At 45.4% G+C, this 18,032-nt stretch overlaps 1 protein-coding gene across 1 annotated transcript in view; it reads left to right on the forward strand.

Moving 5' to 3' along the window:
• Nucleotides 1-18,032, forward strand: part of LMCD1 (LIM and cysteine rich domains 1) — a 376,850-nt gene that overhangs the window by 340,831 nt on the left and 17,987 nt on the right. Inside the window, exon 5 of the mRNA XM_078661667.1 lies at nucleotides 4,945-5,160. Within this exon, the coding sequence (XP_078517793.1) occupies nucleotides 4,945-5,160 (216 nt within the window). The remainder of the gene's footprint in view (nucleotides 1-4,944; nucleotides 5,161-18,032) is intronic.

The raw sequence follows: 18,032 nt of genomic DNA on the forward strand, positions 1-18,032 counted from the left end.
TGTATGGGTCGTAGCAGGTGGGTTTGCCGATGCCATCCATTGCAACCATAACTCGGAATCAACCTCACCCCACGAACGCTCAGGGAAAGCGCTCATGCGCGCCCTGAATTCGTCATCGTAGGACAACCAAGCAAAGCCGCCAAAATAACTGTGAGCCTTGCGGATGACATCTGCATATTTAAACATGTCTATTGCTTTCTCAGGATGACGTTGACAATAAACGCTGGCATAAATTAGAAAGGCCGAAGTCCAGTTCTCTATGGACTTCGGAACCCGAGGCCTCCGAGCCAATTCTAATTCCTCCTCCTTCGACCCTTCTTTTGCCTGGACATCCCTATGGAGAAGTCGAAAAACATCCACAAATGCCCCAGACCATATCAGATTCTTTGTTTTTTCGGACAAATGGGACCCCAATGGCATCCCCACCCCAGAATAAGGCAACTTTTTCGGTAGGATACTATCCTCCGTGACCCGTGTGGCAGCCACCCCGCCATCCCCTGATGTAGAAACTTCCTTTGAAACTTGCACCGTAGAAACATTTGAAATTACAGGCCGCTCAAGCCTTGGTGCCAGAGCGACTCGCTCAACCACAACCCCATCACCCGTACCAACAGATCTTGTACTCTTAACAGGGAGACTCTCCCTAGGTTGCCACACAGACCACCACCCATCCTTACCTCTCGGTAACTGCTCCGACTGCTGTGCGACAGCCCCACGATCCCTCTGAGAAGGTCCAGACCACACTGCCCCTCGGACACCTGCAGGGTCCGCTCGAGACTCCTGCAAAACACGAGAAACAGTGGGTTGCCCCAACCCGCCCCCCTGGGCCCGTGCTGCCAAAAGCCCAACATCTTTATCTCTCAATTCCCCTTCTTCCAACTCATCATCATGAAAACTCCCATAGAAAGCTTCATCAGAAAATGCAACTTGAGCACTACCACTGGGCATAGCCCCATCACCGATACCCCCATCATAAAACTGCCAGTCGATGTTGTGAAAGCTATGTGCACTGAAAGCTGTAGAAGAGCCGTCCGCTCCAGACAGCCCCCCTGTAAGCCCACCACTGGAAACAGCCGTGTGGACAGTTCCCGGGCCCGTAGAAACAGCCAACAGCCGCCCAGCCGAAGGCGCAGAGGGAAAACTGCGGCCGCTCGAGCCAGACAAGGAAACGGCCCCAAAAACATTGCCCCCCACAGTGGAACCGCACTCACCCCCCGACGCCAGACCATGAACACCCACCGACCCAGCCTCAGGGCCACCCAGAAGCCCACCTGGACGACCCCTGGGGACCGGGAACAGTGTCTGACCAGTAGCCGGGGGAGCCCCCTTGCGCGGCAAACCCTTACCACCCGGGGTCATGGACGTGTGGGGGGGGGGGCCGGGAGCCAGGAGCACCAGTTACAGCAGCCTTGGGGGCCGAGGGGAGCAGCACGGTATGTGCAGCCCCCACCGAGACCACAGCAGGGGCCGGGGGCGGGACCTCAGAGGGGGGGGCAACAGCGTCAACCGTGGGAGGAGGGCCAGCATTGTGGAGTGGAGCAGGCACAGGCCCCGGCATAGCAGGGGAGAGCAGATAACACTGCCCATTGAGCCACAAGTATGGGGAGACTCCAACTGGCAAAGGCGGCACCGAGGGCAAAGAGGCAAGGGGAACCGCATCAGTGGGAGGGGCGTGCAAGCGCCCATGCTGCTCCAGGCTGCGCCCGCGCTTGGGCTTGGGGCCCGCCTGCGGCTTCCCCGACTTCCCAGGTGCCAAGCCGCCTGTGCGCGGGGTCAGCCGGCCCATAAAACGCCCCCGCCTCCCCCCGGGCGCCCCTCGTGCACCAGCATCGAAAAACTGGAACTCACATACCTGCTGGAAGGCGCCCGGGTCACTCGGCGGGGGTTCTGCCTCCACGGCGGGCAAAACAGGCCCAGGCCCGTCTGCTGGCATGGCCGCCTCGCCGTCTTCCTCGTCCTCTGGGCCCGGCGACAAACACGCCTCCACAGCCCTGGCGACGCCCTCCGCAGCCTTGCGAGGGGGGCGGGCCATGCCGACCCACGCTTCCGCCGGGACGCCCGGCATGAGCAAGTCCTCACGCCCTGCCGCACAAAGGATTTGTACCGCCCTCCTGACCTCCGCCGCTTCCTCCATGACCCAGGCAAAGGTAACCACGAGCGCAAAACAAACCTCCCTTCTCGCCTCCCGCCACGCAGTTCCTAACCGCCAGCCTGACTCCCCTTTTAACCCTTCCGCTAATCAACCCCACCTGGTTCATGATCCTCGCGCGAACCTACCCAGGAAGAGACCGGCTCGCGCCTGGCTCTCCCTGGGTCCCCCCATGAACCACTGGAGCACTCTCCCTATCACTCACTGTACCTACCCGAACGTATAACCCATTCCTAGTCCCCCTTTGTCTAGCTACACCAACACTGTCTACCCCATCCCTCTCCCTGCATCTCACTGTTATGTTTCCATCTCCCTTCACTGTATCTCTCCTTATCTACTTCACTTTTCACTTGTCCTCATCTTTCTCTTTAACTCACTTCTCAATCTCTTTCTCTAAACCACACCACTCTCACTGCTCTGTCCTCTCTACACTCTCTACCCCTCTCTATCCCACCACTCTCTACCTCACCTTTCCATACCGTAATTCTTTCTATACTTCACATTTCTCTCACTACACCTCATCTTTCTTTTCCCATTCTCTTTCTCTCCCTTGCTGCCAAACCTTACAATGTACTTCACCATGTATTCAATTCCTTGCCTCTTCAACTCCCTGTCTCTTTATAACTCTTTTCACCTTACCTGGCCTCTCATTACCTTTCTCATTACTTCTCTTACTCTACAATCACTTTTTCTCTATCATTAAGTTCTCTTCTCTCTTTTATTCATCGCTTTCTGTACCTTTCGCTCTTTAAGATCACCCCCGTCAACTCTCTTCTCTCTACATCCTTCTCTTTATACTTCATTCCATCTTACCTTTGACTCCACGTCATTCTCTACCCCCACCCTCTCCTTACTTTTGTATCAATTTTCTCTTAACCTCAGCAGTCTCTCTACTTCACTAATGTTCTCTTTCCACCTCACCTTTCTTGTGGGTAGGACAAGGTGTCCCCCACACAGAAAGGCTGGCACAAAGTATAAATTATGGCCCCTCAGAAAACTCTTTAGTACACTCCTGGACCAGTGAAAGATTAAGACAAACTGCCCTGCTGCTTGAAGGACTGCCTTGCAGCTGGAAAGGCTGCCTTGCAGCTGGAAGGTCAGCTGAACCAGCTCTTTGAAACCTAGACCACCAAAAGTGACTCACAGGGGTAGTGTGTATACGATTCGGGTCATAGGTCTATTTAGGAGAAACAGTCTCAGTTTTGGCCATCATGTGTTACACGCAACTGGGCTGGGAATCGGCTCTCATGTTCTAGAGTGGGTATCATCTAATTGGAATTGGAATTGGAATTGGAAGTGGATTTGTAGAGCGCGTAGCTACCCGTGGGCATCCCAGTGCTGGACTCGTGGAATTAGCTTGGGAACAGAGTGACCTTGGGGAGCAGCCAGGTTTTCAGGAGCCTACGGAATTTTAGTAGATTGGTTTCCCTGCGAATGTTGAGGGGAAGGGAATTCCAGAGCTTGGAGGAATTGTATGAGAATAGGCGTCCTCCTGACCGTGCTTTCTTGATTCTGGGAACGCTTGCCAGGAAGAGGTGGTCGGATCTTAGCTTCCTGTTGGCTTTGTATGGTTTGAACAGGGATCTCAAGACTGGGGGGCCCTTGTCCTGTAGAATTTTATGTGTAATACAGAGGGATTTGAAATTGATTCTTTCATGGATTGGGAGCCAGTGTAGGGAGCTTAGGGCAGGCTTAGAAGAGCATTGATTTTTTGTGCCTGTTAGAAACCTAGCTGCCGAGTTCTGGACAAGTTGAAGTTTGTTTATGACTGATTTCGGGGCGCCAAGGTATAGGGCGTTTCCGTAGTCTAGTCTGGACAGGATGAGACCCTGAATGAGGAGTTTTCTGGAGTGGGAGGTAAAAAGGAGAGGATTTTACGTGGGGTGCATAGGAGACCAAAGCAGGTTCCCGTGTTTTACCTAGCTTGAGTTTGAAAATTGAGGTCCTGGTCGAGCCAGACACCCAGGCTTTTTATTTCTTTTTTTGGAGCGGGGGTTGGTCCCATGCACGATGGCCACAAAGGTTTGGTGGTGAGTTTAGATTAATTGCCTAGCAATAGGATCTCTGATTTGTCTCCGTTTAGTTTGAGAAGAGATTCGCTCATCCATCTGGAGATGTCTTTGAGACAGGAGCATAGATTTTCCTGGCAGTGGTCCGTCTGGTTTAGGGAGACCACGAGTTGGGTATCGTCGGCATACGTAACCAGGTTGATGCCAAAAGGGGCTACAATTTCCTCCAGAGGGGACATATATACGTTGGTGAATGAGCCCAGTAAATCTATTTTAGATTTTTCTAAGTTAATCAATCAGTATCTTTGACACCTATTGACGCAAGCAGAGATGCATGTTGAGAATTTTGGTAAAACCCAAGGAGGACTGTGCTAGGTCTTTATTGATGACGTACATTTGATATTTTTAATTTCTTCCCTGCAACACTGAGAGCAACTTCTTATCCTGCAGAGCTTTATGGGCAACACCAGGAGGATTATATTCTGATGTGAGCTCTTCCTTTGATAGGAACCTGTGTTTAGAAACCTTGTTGATAAGCAGTTTATATATTGGGTTTCTATAAGTGAATCAAAGATGCAGAGTAGTATGGTTCTTTGGCAACTCTCCAGGAAATAGCAAATCATGTTGTGATTGGTACAGTACTCCACGAAAGGTGGGGCCAAACGGTCTACTCTGCTCTAATCTGCTCATGAAGAGATGAGCACCTCTTCCTGACAGCATGTCAAGGATCTTGTTTCTTGTCTAGTGATTGTCCTTTCTAAATCCACTTTCTGTTTTTGTTTTCAGAACTGTGACCTCTGCAAGCTGCCTGTGCCCAAAGATGACCTGGTGGTGTACGCTGACCGCGCTGGGTATGATCGGCAGTGGCACCCAGCATGCTTCACTTGCTGCAAATGTAGAGAACCTCTGGTGGACCTCATCTATTTCTGGAAAAACAACAATGTTTATTGTGGGCGACACTACACTGAGAGCATGAGGCCTCGCTGTGGAGCATGTGATGAGGTAAGCATTTATGCACCTAACTAAAACATTTATTTATTTATTTACATCTAAAGTCTGTGGTGACCCTGAAGCAACATGCTGATAGAAACACTGAGGGGTCCATTAGGATGGCGGGCAGACTTTGTCCGCCCGCCACCCTAACGGAGATCGGGACCGCCCGCCTAAAGGGCGGGGGTCCCGACATTGGCATTAGGATGCGCCCGCCACTGTGGCGGGCGCATTCCTCAAGTTAACATTGTGGCTGGCGGTGCTCACTGCACCGTCCGCCACAATGTTAAAAACAAATGCACGCATTTGCATAATCGAGGCGGCAGGCACCGCGCGGTGCCTGCCGCTGCGATTATGCAAATGCAGGGGGGTACCACAGGTACCCCCCCGTGTGCCACCCCCCTTTGGCCATCACTCTGGGGGCCCACAGGGGGCCCCCGCAGCAATCACCGCCTGCCTTTCCGTGGCGGCATTGCCGCCACGGAAAGGCCTGACAATATGCCCATTGTACTATGGCTGGCGGTGTCTAACAGACACCGCCACCATATGTAACACATTCCGCCCCGGCCGCAAGGCGACCGGGGCGGAAAACAGGCGGGCGGTGTTTTGCACCGCATCGGTCCCCCCCGCCATCCTAATGTGGCGGGGGGAATTGGGCAATGGATGTCGGGCGGGATTGCCTCCGCCAGGCCGGCGGTGGCTACCGCCAGCCTGGCGGATGCAATCCGTCCGACATCATAATGGGCCCCTAAATGTAGTTCACAGAGGGGAGGTTAACTGACCCAAGGTATATAAATAAGACATTTTGGGTTGACTTCCTCATTATATGTATTTGAGTGAGGGCATGTCTGTGTGCATATGTGCATCTGTGTGTGTATGTGTATGCATGTTTGTGTGTGAGACTGTGTTTGTGGAGGAGGCTTGTGACAAATTAATGCAATGCATGGAGTGCCTAAGGTGTTATTGGAATATTGGTTAGTAAATGCTAGAGCCAACATTTGGTGGTCTAGTAGCCCAAGGGTCTAAGAAGGTTAGCCACTGCACCAGGGAAGGAGTTAGCTGTTGCACCAAGGTAGGAGAAGGTTAGCCACTTAGATTTAGAGTCTAATATGTTCTCTGCAGATCACTGACATAATATCGACTAGCAAAAATATCGTTGACAAAATATCGACAGACAGAATATCGAGTTTGTATCTACAAACAGGTAAGTACAAAAATATCGAGTTAAAAATATCGTTTACAAAAATATAGTTTATAAAAATATCGGCTTTATTAAAAAAGTGTTAAATTAAATTAATATTAAAAATTAATTACTAAAATATACTTATAAATACTTAAAATAACTTATAATAATTAAATAATTAATGAAAGTTATATAAAAAAAATTACAATCATATTTGTTAAAACATATATATATAGTAACATAATATAATTAAATAATATCCAATATTATTACCGTACGATAGCGGAAGTGTAAAAATTACTAATCCCACTCCAGAGAGTGCAACAGTAGGGAAAGCGTTGGATAGCGTAGGGATCAAAATTGCTATTCCTACTCCAGTGAGTACAACAGTAGGGAAAGCGTTGGATAGCGTAGGGGTAAAAATTACTATTCCCACTCCAGTGGGTGCAACAGTAGGGAAAGCGTTGGATAGAGTAGGGGTAAAAATTACTATTCCAACTCCAAAGAGTGCAACAGTAGGGAAAGCGTTGGATAGCGTAGAGGTTAAAATTACTATTCCCACTCCAAAGAGTGCAACAGTAGTGAATGCGCTGGATAGCGTAGGGGTAAAAATTACTATTCCCACTCCAGTGGGTGCAACAGTAGAGAAAGCGTTGGATAGCGTAGGGGTAAAAATTACTATTCCCACTCCAGTGAGTGCAACAGTAGGGAAAGCGTTGGATAGCGTAGAGGTTAAAATTACTATTCCCACTCCAGTGGGTGCAACAGTGGGGAAAGCGTTGGATAGCGTAGGGGTAAAAATTACTATTCCAACTCCAAAGAGTGCAACAGTAGGGAAAGCGTTGGATAGCGTAGGGGTTAAAATTACTATTCCCACTCCAAAGAGTGCAACAGTAGGGAAAGCTTTGGATAGCGTAGGGGTAAAAATTACTATTCCCACTCCAGTGAGTGCAACAGTAGGGAAAGCGTTGGATAGCGTAGAGGTAAACATTAGTATTCCCACTCCAGAGAGTGCAACAGTAGGGAAAGTAAATACTTCATATATTATTTAAAAAAATATAAATTAATATCTATAAAAAATTAATGAAAAGTAATTGCCAATTTGATATAATATAATAATTAATCAATTAAAATTACAAATTAAAATTAATTATTACAATTAATTACCTATTAATACAAATTATTTACAAATTAACAATTAATAATTTAACATTTAAAAATTTATTAACAATTAATTCAAATTAAATACAATTAATTAAATTGATTTATTTAATTAATTATAAATAAATTACTTCCCACCCTATTCCCCTATAAACCCACAACCCGCTACATAAAATAAATTAGTGAAAATAACATAATTAGCAATTAATCAATTAAATAAAATTAATTGCCTATTAAAATGTAATTAATTACCCATAAAAAATTAATTAACAATTATTGTAAATAAATACCAATACATAATTTTACATATTTAATTAATTATAATTAAATTACTTCCCACCCAATTCCCCTATAAACCCACAACCCGCTACAGAAAATAAATTAGTAAAATTAACATAATTAGCAATTAATGAATTATTTAAAATTAATTGCCTATTAAAATTTAATTAATGACCAAATATAAATTAATTAACAATTAATTAAAAATGAATACCAATAAATAAATGTACATATTTAATTAATTATAATTAAATTACTTCCCACCCTATTCCCCTATAAACCCACAACCCGCTACAGAATTAAATTACGCACAAATTAAAAAAACAAAATTAAATAATTAAAATAATTCATAACATAAATACACACTTTTCACACATATAATAACATAAAAAACACTATAAAAAATTAGATATTATTAAAAATTAGACATTTTTAATAACCTATATTATATACTTCGATATTTTAACTTTCTATATTTTTAACATTCAATATTACATTACTTACCTTATAAACGATATTTTGGATGTCTATATTCTATCCATTCGATATTTTGTCCAGACTATATTTAAAACTCGATATTATGTCCATTCGATATTTTGTAGTCGATATTATGCCTGTTTACCGTTCTCTGCACCATCCTTTTACTGGTGGCAATGACTGCCACTAACTAACCCTGGGAGGCGAACTCCGCTCTCCTCGTGGAGTTTGCGGAGTTTCCCACATTCCGAGTTACACGGAGCTCGCGGAGTTCTGAAAAACTCCGCTTCGAGCAGCGGAGCAGAGTTTTTTTCACCCAACTGCCATTGAGGTGCATATAATTAAGGTTCGCTGGAAAACCGACACGGTCATGCTGTGAATTTTTTACCTTGCCTGGAATAAAAGCATCTTTTTACCCAAGCATGTCTTGTGGGCCTGAGTTTGCAGAACAGAAGTGGTGCATGTTCTTTCTTTGGGATATATCTATACTACTATAATAAAGGAAGAACTTTCAGCCTTTGAGGCGGGTAAACTCGGGAACCACAACGCCAATCCACACACCCGATACGCCGTTGGAATCGTCAGGGTGTGTAGATGGTTATAGGCTATATACATTAAAAAAAAACGTTATTTAAAAAATTTACAGTCAAAAAAAAGTAGTCCCTCCGAAGTAGTGCCGGCCGCAACGTGCGTGCTCACATCAGGAGCGCGACGAGGAGCAGCGTCCAGGAGCGCGACGAGGAGCGGCGGACATGGCGCGGGGAAGGAGCGGTGACGTGCGAGCAGCGGACACAGCGGACAGGCAAGCGGCGGTGCGAGCAGCGGACAGGCGGGAGGAGCGGCGGCTCTGGTATGGGGACCCATGTAGGGGCAGGCGGGGGTCGGGGCAGGCGGGGGTCGGGGCAGGCGGGGGACGGGCCGGACGGGTGCCCGGGCTGCTGCAGAATGTCGGGGCGGGCGGGGGTCGGGGAAGCCTGTTGCACCCGGACAAGGTCGGGACGGGCTGCTAGTATATATATATATATATATACACACAAGCTCCAAACTGTCCCAAAAAATACCCAGCCGGGTTATTTAAGACAAATAAGCACTCCAAAGCACGACAGTTGCTTAAGCAGGTGTAGGTTTTATTTTCGCTAGACGCGTTTCAGGAGATAGCACTCCCTTCGTCAGTATCTATTACAATGCGAACAAACGCTGAATCCTTATCTATGTTTACACCTAAATCATAGGCATAGACGACGGACCAAACATAGACGCCCTATGCGCGCCATATTGTAATGTTCAAATACATAAATAATCAAAACATTGCTTATACAAATGTCACACCACATTTCAAGCCGTGTATCGGCGAGTTCATCATCCTGGATTTTATCCGCATAATTTAAAGACAGACACCTAATCAATGCCTGAATTGCAGCACCAAGATGACTCTAGTTTTTTATCAGTCCATCACATTATTCAACATTGACAGACGCATATCAAGAAAATCTTGCCGTGGATCGGCCTTGCCAGCCCAAAAGGACTGCCCACTATGGGTGGGACCCAGTACCAAGCAATATATTCTGCAAATATTAACAGTAGTTAATAGTAGCGGCATCACACACTCCAAACCTCAACTTGATTTCTTTAAAAAACCATCAGACAATAGATCAATTATCATTACATCAAACACTGATGCAGATTCATTTCATAATTTCATAATTCACTTCTCACATGATCATCAACCCAAATGCGAGGCCAATTCTTCCCCCATGTTCAACCCCTTAGGTGCCTTTGTTTCTAAGTCTATGATGTAACGCGACTCAAGTCTTCTTAGGGCAAGCAATCTGTTACCCCCTCTAGGATTTACTTCTACCCTGTCCAAACAGAAATACCTCAGAAGGTTTCTGTCGCTGTTATGTTTAATTGAGAAATGGCGTGCCACGGGATAAGTAAAGTCCTTGTTGGCTATTGCCCGCATGTGCTCCAATATTCTCAATTTTACAGGATTGATGGTACTTCCCACGTACCTCAGCATGCAAGGACATACTAGGCAATAGACCGCATGGTCCGAATGACAAGACATGAATTTATTGATCTTTTTCCCTCCACTATGTCCTGGGACTTCATAATTCAAAGTTCTTTTACTTGCGAAACAGGCCTTGCACTTCCCACATGGAAAGAAGCCCTGGGCTTCCTTTAGTGTGCCCTGTCGTTTCTCGATGGGTTTCAGATAACTATGGACCACTTGGTCACGTATTGATCTTGCCTTCCTGTATGTTAGTAATGGGACGTTGGGCATATCAGGTCCAATAATTGGGTCCGATTTTAGGATATGCCAATGTTTGGCTAACGTCTCACGCAATTTATGGGAGTCCGCAGAGTATGAGGTAATCATGCGGAATTTGCCTTCCATGCTAGGGACTGATTTCTTGGTGAAAAGATTAGATCGGGGAACACTTCTGACTTTCTTCAGGGTCTTTTTTAGTACATTGGGACTGTAGCCTCTTCCCACAAATCTCTTCATACATTCTTTGGCTGCTTCCTCAAAAGAATCATCCTGGCTGCAATTGCGTTTCAACCGCAAAAGTTCCCCATATGGGATGTTGTTGATCAGTTTACCTGGATGGCTACTGGACGCGTGTAAAACGCTGTTCCCAGCTGTCGGTTTACGGTACAAATTGGTGCATATGTGCCCATCCCTGATGCTCACCTCCAGGTCCAGATAATTAACCCTTTCCCTATTGATGTCACCAGTAAACTTCAGATGAAAATCGTTATCATTGAGCATATCAATATACTGCTTTGCTTCCTCAATAGTACCATCCCATACCAGGAACAGGTCATCAATATACCTGCTCCATAGTACCACCTTTGAACTCTAGGAGGACAGTCTGGGGGCCCAGGCTACCTGCTCCTCCCACCAGCCCACGAATAAATTCGCGTAGCTGGGGGCGAAGCAGGAACCCATCGCCGTACCAGTCAATTGGCGATAGATGACATTCTGAAAAAGAAAAATGTTATTGCGTAAACAAAATGCTGTTAACTTTAATAGCATCCTATTATGCATTGCAAATTTCAATTCCCTCTTGTTGAGAAAGTACTCTATGGCACGAAGACCCTGGTCATGCTCTATACAAGTATACAAACTTGTTATGTCCAGGGTGATCAATGTATAAGATGGTTGCCAGTTCAAATGTTCCACCTTCTCTATGAAGTCCGAGGTGTCCCTGATGTATGATTTCAGAGACAGCACAGAACTGAATAGATGGTGGTCTAAGAATTTTGAGAGATTCTCCGTCAACCCTCCTATCGAAGAGATTATGGGTCTCCCAGGAGGATTTTTAATATCCTTATGGACCTTAGGGAGGTGGTAAAAACAAGGTAACACAGGATTGGTGGTTTTGAGGAAAAGATATTCATCCAAATCAAGCATCTGTTTGTCATGCCATTTTTTGAGTAAAACATAAAGATCGTTCATACTGGATTGATAATCTGATTTCTTTATTACTCCATAACAGGAAACATCCTGCAGTTGCCGCATGGCCTCTGCCACATATTTACTTCTGGACATGACAACAATGTTGCCTCCTTTGTCGGAGGGTTTGCACACTATAGTCTCATCGTCCATAATGGACTTAATGGCTGTCTGTTGCTCCTTAGTAGTGTTGAATCTTGTTTTTCTTTTCTCTGGAGTAGTTCTCATAGTCATCAGATCCCTGGTGACTATGTCGGAAAAAATATCGATCGAATCTACTGCAGTTTGTGGAACAAATTTTGAAGCCGGTTTACGGTACAAACTGGTAATTTCACAGCAAGCCAGCAACACCTTACGCGTTTCGGTCTCTACGGAGACCTTGCTCACAGGAAATCATCACCATGCTTTTTTTTACATTTAAATAAAGTGCACTTTATTTAAATGTAAAAAAAAGCATGGTGATGATTTCCTGTGAGCAAGGTCTCCGTAGAGACGAAACGCGTAAGGTGTTGCTGGCTTGCTGTGAAATTAAACAGAAATAATTACTGAAAGCGTGTGGAGAAAGTATTTTGAAGCTTGAGAGTGCACAAAGGAAAAACATCCCTTTGGGAAAACCGGAAAGAAATATATATATATATATATATATATATATATATATATATATATATATATATATATATATATATATATATATATATATATGTATATATATATATATATATATATATATATATATATATATATATATATATATATATATATATATATATATATATATATATATATATATATATATATATATTCAACACACTTTACCAGCGTCGTCTTTCTCGTAGTCTCAGAAAGAATAACACAGGAGCCGTGGCCTCAATAAATGGTGCAGTTTAATGCAGATGCAACGTCCTACGCGTTTCGGAGTAAGCCTACTCCTTCATCACGGGCAAACTTTGTGCATAATAGTGTTTGTAATAAAGTAAAAAAATATGTCACGTGATAAAAAACATAAACAAAATACTTTGTCATTTACATACTTTTCAATAGTGTTAACATTATAAGTGACCTTATATCTGTGTTTGTTATGGTGAAAGCAAAACATCACTGCTCATATTTCACACCGATTATAATTGTAAATGAGTGTTCGTGACCTGCGCTTTACGCACTGCATATATCCTTAACATCAGGAAATTACATATTACTTGCATTACTGGGTTCAATGATGAGACATTTGAGTAGTAAAGTAATAATGTGCACCACTCACATAAATCATAATTCAAAACATAACATTTGAAAAAATATATAACAAGGTTAAAGCGACCTAACTGATAGAGGAAGCGAACCCTTAACCTCAAAAGAGTATTATTCGTGGTGAACCAGCCCGCTACGCTATATGTTCACCCTGCTAACAATAGCTGAAAGTTACCCGTCATAAAGCCAACAATCATGCGCCTCAAGATAGCTGACGGGGAAAACAACACAGTATTGCCCAAGTGGGCTGCCTCAATTGCGATGCATACATAAATGGAAAAATTAATACCCCAGTGGGTCGGAATGGTACATTCGTAATTTAGTGCTAACGAAAAAATTCATTGCGCAAGTAGGTCACTTATATCCCAAGTCCAGCCCATGTGGGCAAGTGCTCAATGCAGTGCCAGCGAAAGTCTTCTTGGTCAGTTTTTGTAACACCTATGGACAATAGTAAAGGCAACCTATTAAAATCCTCATAATCAAAAAGAGAGTATCATGAAGAAATACACAAAATTCTAAAACAACATGCAGAAGTTCGTGAAGCAGCAACAATTTCATGGCAAAAACTCATAGCTTTAATATAAGTGTACTGACAATTCCTCGTCCATATTCAACCCCTGGGGCACCATGGTGTTGAACCTTATGATAAATTTCGGGGAGGAGCTCTTGTGGCATTAAATTGTGCGGAGCCAGAAACGCACTTTAGAGATCCCTGCTTCGCTTTGGGCAAAGACCTCTCTGGCTTGGACGGCGCAAGCTTTCCCCTGTTTTCCTCAAAGTTATTTGAATGGTCTGCGCCCGCCTTGGAGCTGTGGAGAATAGTCGGCGGTAGCGAGGTTATCCTAACCCCGCGCTGGGCTGCCTGTACTGACAGTGTAACCCCCGCCTCATGGACCCCGCAGCATCTGAGGCTGAGGCAGTACAGGGGAGCTGAGGAGATTGTGACATTGAACTGCAAAGCCGGAAAATTTGAAACATCGCATTTTGTTTTATTTTTTCGTTTTGGGAACATCTACGCTGACGATTCTGCAATATGCACAGTGGATTGTGCTACCATTTCTCCCCCCAAGCAACACCATCCCGAGGTCCCACCACACGGGATCCTGGGACTTGTAGTCTTCCCTCACCCATGGGACGCTACACAGGTGCGTTGAAACTACAGAGGGCGGGGCGGACTCACAACAGCGGGTCCTTAAGCGGCAGAACTTACCAGCGAAATGTATCTCATCTGTGGAGGCTTTGGGCGCTGACGACGGCAAACATCGGCCAGAAATGCATCCGCCATCTCTCTTCAATAAACGGCCTCCAACTGTTCCCCTTGGGTCTCTGCTCTTCTTTTCGGGGAGGAGCTCTTGTGGCATTAAATTGTGCGGAGCCAGAAACGCACTTTAGAGATCCCTGCTTCGCTTTGGGCAAAGACCTCTCTGGCTTGGACGGCGCAAGCTTTCCCCTGTTTTCCTCAAAGTTATTTGAATGGTCTGCGCCCGCCTTGGAGCTGTGGAGAATAGTCGGCGGTAGCGAGGTTATCCTAACCCCGCGCTGGGCTGCCTGTACTGACAGTGTAACCCCCGCCTCATGGACCCCGCAGCATCTGAGGCTGAGGCAGTACAGGGGAGCTGAGGAGATTGTGACATTGAACTGCAAAGCCGGAAAATTTGAAACATCGCATTTTGTTTTATTTTTTCGTTTTGGGAACATCTACGCTGACGATTCTGCAATATGCACAGTGGATTGTGCTACCATTTCTCCCCCCAAGCAACACCATCCCGAGGTCCCACCACACGGGATCCTGGGACTTGTAGTCTTCCCTCACCCATGGGACGCTACACAGGTGCGTTGAAACTACAGAGGGCGGGGCGGACTCACAACAGCGGGTCCTTAAGCGGCAGAACTTACCAGCGAAATGTATCTCATCTGTGGAGGCTTTGGGCGCTGACGACGGCAAACATCGGCCAGAAATGCATCCGCCATCTCTCTTCAATAAACGGCCTCCAACTGTTCCCCTTGGGTCTCTGCTCTTCTTTTCGGGGAGGAGCTCTTGTGGCATTAAATTGTGCGGAGCCAGAAACGCACTTTAGAGATCCCTGCTTCGCTTTGGGCAAAGACCTCTCTGGCTTGGACGGCGCAAGCTTTCCCCTGTTTTCCTCAAAGTTATTTGAATGGTCTGCGCCCGCCTTGGAGCTGTGGAGAATAGTCGGCGGTAGCGAGGTTATCCTAACCCCGCGCTGGGCTGCCTGTACTGACAGTGTAACCCCCGCCTCATGGACCCCGCAGCATCTGAGGCTGAGGCAGTACAGGGGAGCTGAGGAGATTGTGACATTGAACTGCAAAGCCGGAAAATTTGAAACATCGCATTTTGTTTTATTTTTTCGTTTTGGGAACATCTACGCTGACGATTCTGCAATATGCACAGTGGATTGTGCTACCATTTCTCCCCCCAAGCAACACCATCCCGAGGTCCCACCACACGGGATCCTGGGACTTGTAGTCTTCCCTCACCCATGGGACGCTACACAGGTGCGTTGAAACTACAGAGGGCGGGGCGGACTCACAACAGCGGGTCCTTAAGCGGCAGAACTTACCAGCGAAATGTATCTCATCTGTGGAGGCTTTGGGCGCTGACGACGGCAAATATCGGCCAGAAATGCATCCGCCATCTCTCTTCAATAAACGGCCTCCAACTGTTCCCCTTGGGTCTCTGCTCTTCTTTTCGGGGAGGAGCTCTTGTGGCATTAAATTGTGCGGAGCCAGAAACGCACTTTAGAGATCCCTGCTTCGCTTTGGGCAAAGACCTCTCTGGCTTGGACGGCGCAAGCTTTCCCCTGTTTTCCTCAAAGTTATTTGAATGGTCTGCGCCCGCCTTGGAGCTGTGGAGAATAGTCGGCGGTAGCGAGGTTATCCTAACCCCGCGCTGGGCTGCCTGTACTGACAGTGTAACCCCCGCCTCATGGACCCCGCAGCATCTGAGGCTGAGGCAGTACAGGGGAGCTGAGGAGATTGTGACATTGAACTGCAAAGCCGGAAAATTTGAAACATCGCATTTTGTTTTATTTTTTCGTTTTGGGAACATCTACGCTGACGATTCTGCAATATGCACAGTGGATTGTGCTACCATTTCTCCCCCCAAGCAACACCATCCCGAGGTCCCACCACACGGGATCCTGGGACTTGTAGTCTTCCCTCACCCATGGGACGCTACACAGGTGCGTTGAAACTACAGAGGGCGGGGCGGACTCACAACAGCGGGTCCTTAAGCGGCAGAACTTACCAGCGAAATGTATCTCATCTGTGGAGGCTTTGGGCGCTGACGACGGCAAACATCGGCCAGAAATGCATCCGCCATCTCTCTTCAATAAACGGCCTCCAACTGTTCCCCTTGGGTCTCTGCTCTTCTTTTCGGGGAGGAGCTCTTGTGATATATATATATATATTCAACACACTTTACCAGCGTCGTCTTTCTCGTAGTCTCAGAAAGAATAACACAGGAGCCGTGGCCTCAATAAATGGTGCAGTTTAATGCAGATGCAACGTCCTACGCGTTTCGGAGTAAGCCTACTCCTTCATCACGGGCAAACTTTGTGCATAATAGTGTTTGTAATAAAGTAAAAAAATATGTCACGTGATAAAAAACATAAACAAAATACTTTGTCATTTACATACTTTTCAATAGTGTTAACATTATAAGTGACCTTATATCTGTGTTTGTTATGGTGAAAGCAAAACATCACTGCTCATATTTCACACCGATTATAATTGTAAATGAGTGTTCGTGACCTGCGCTTTACGCACTGCATATATCCTTAACATCAGGAAATTACATATTACTTGCATTACTGGGTTCAATGATGAGACATTTGAGTAGTAAAGTAATAATGTGCACCACTCACATAAATCATAATTCAAAACATAACATTTGAAAAAATATATAACAAGGTTAAAGCGACCTTACTGATAGAGGAAGCGAACCCTTAACCTCAAAAGAGTATTATTCGTGGTGAACCAGCCCGCTACGCTATATGTTCACCCTGCTAACAATAGCTGAAAGTTACCCGTCATAAAGCCAACAATCATGCGCCTCAAGATAGCTGACGGGGAAAACAACACAGTATTGCCCAAGTGGGCTGCCTCAATTGCGATGCATACATAAATGGAAAAATTAATACCCCAGTGGGTCGGAATGGTACATTCGTAATTTAGTGCTAACGAAAAAATTCATTGCGCAAGTAGGTCACTTATATCCCAAGTCCAGCCCATGTGGGCAAGTGCTCAATGCAGTGCCAGCGAAAGTCTTCTTGGTCAGTTTTTGTAACACCTATGGACAATAGTAAAGGCAACCTATTAAAATCCTCATAATCAAAAAGAGAGTATCATGAAGAAATACACAAAATTCTAAAACAACATGCAGAAGTTCGTGAAGCAGCAACAATTTCATGGCAAAAACTCATAGCTTTAATATAAGTGTACTGACAATTCCTCGTCCATATTCAACCCCTGGGGCACCATGGTGTTGAACCTTATGATAAATTTGGACTCCAATTTCCTGAGCTCCAGAAGTCTATTTCCGCCCCTTATGTTGGGGGGGATACAATCAATAACGGCAAATTTCACAAGGTTAGCATTGCTCTTGTGGTATTCATGAAAGTGTCGGGCCACTGGGTAGGTTTTGTCATTTTTACAGATGGCTCTCAGATGTTCTAATACACGCTTTTTACCTTTATGAATAGTGCTACCAATGTAGTATTTGGAGCACGGACATTTCAGGGTGTAGATGGCATACTCAGTATTACAGTTTAGATGTTTCTGTATAATCCATGGGGTCTCATTGTTGTTAAGTTTGAGTGATTTAACACTATTGCTAAATTTGCATGCCTTGCATTGGTTACATGTAAAGAAACCTTTAACTGCATTGGGTTTTTTAGGAGTGGGTATCATGTTACTGCATAGTTGATCACGTAATGATCTGGGTTTGCGGAATGTTAGAGAAGGATGTTCACCTATACAGTCTTTTAGGTCATTATCTGTTTTCAGTACATCCCAAAACTTATTCAAGCTTTTTTTCACTTCCCATGCATGAGTGCT

Source organism: Lissotriton helveticus, chromosome 9 (assembly GCF_964261635.1).
Source record: "Lissotriton helveticus chromosome 9, aLisHel1.1, whole genome shotgun sequence".
Classification (NCBI taxonomy): Eukaryota; Metazoa; Chordata; class Amphibia; order Caudata; family Salamandridae; genus Lissotriton; species Lissotriton helveticus.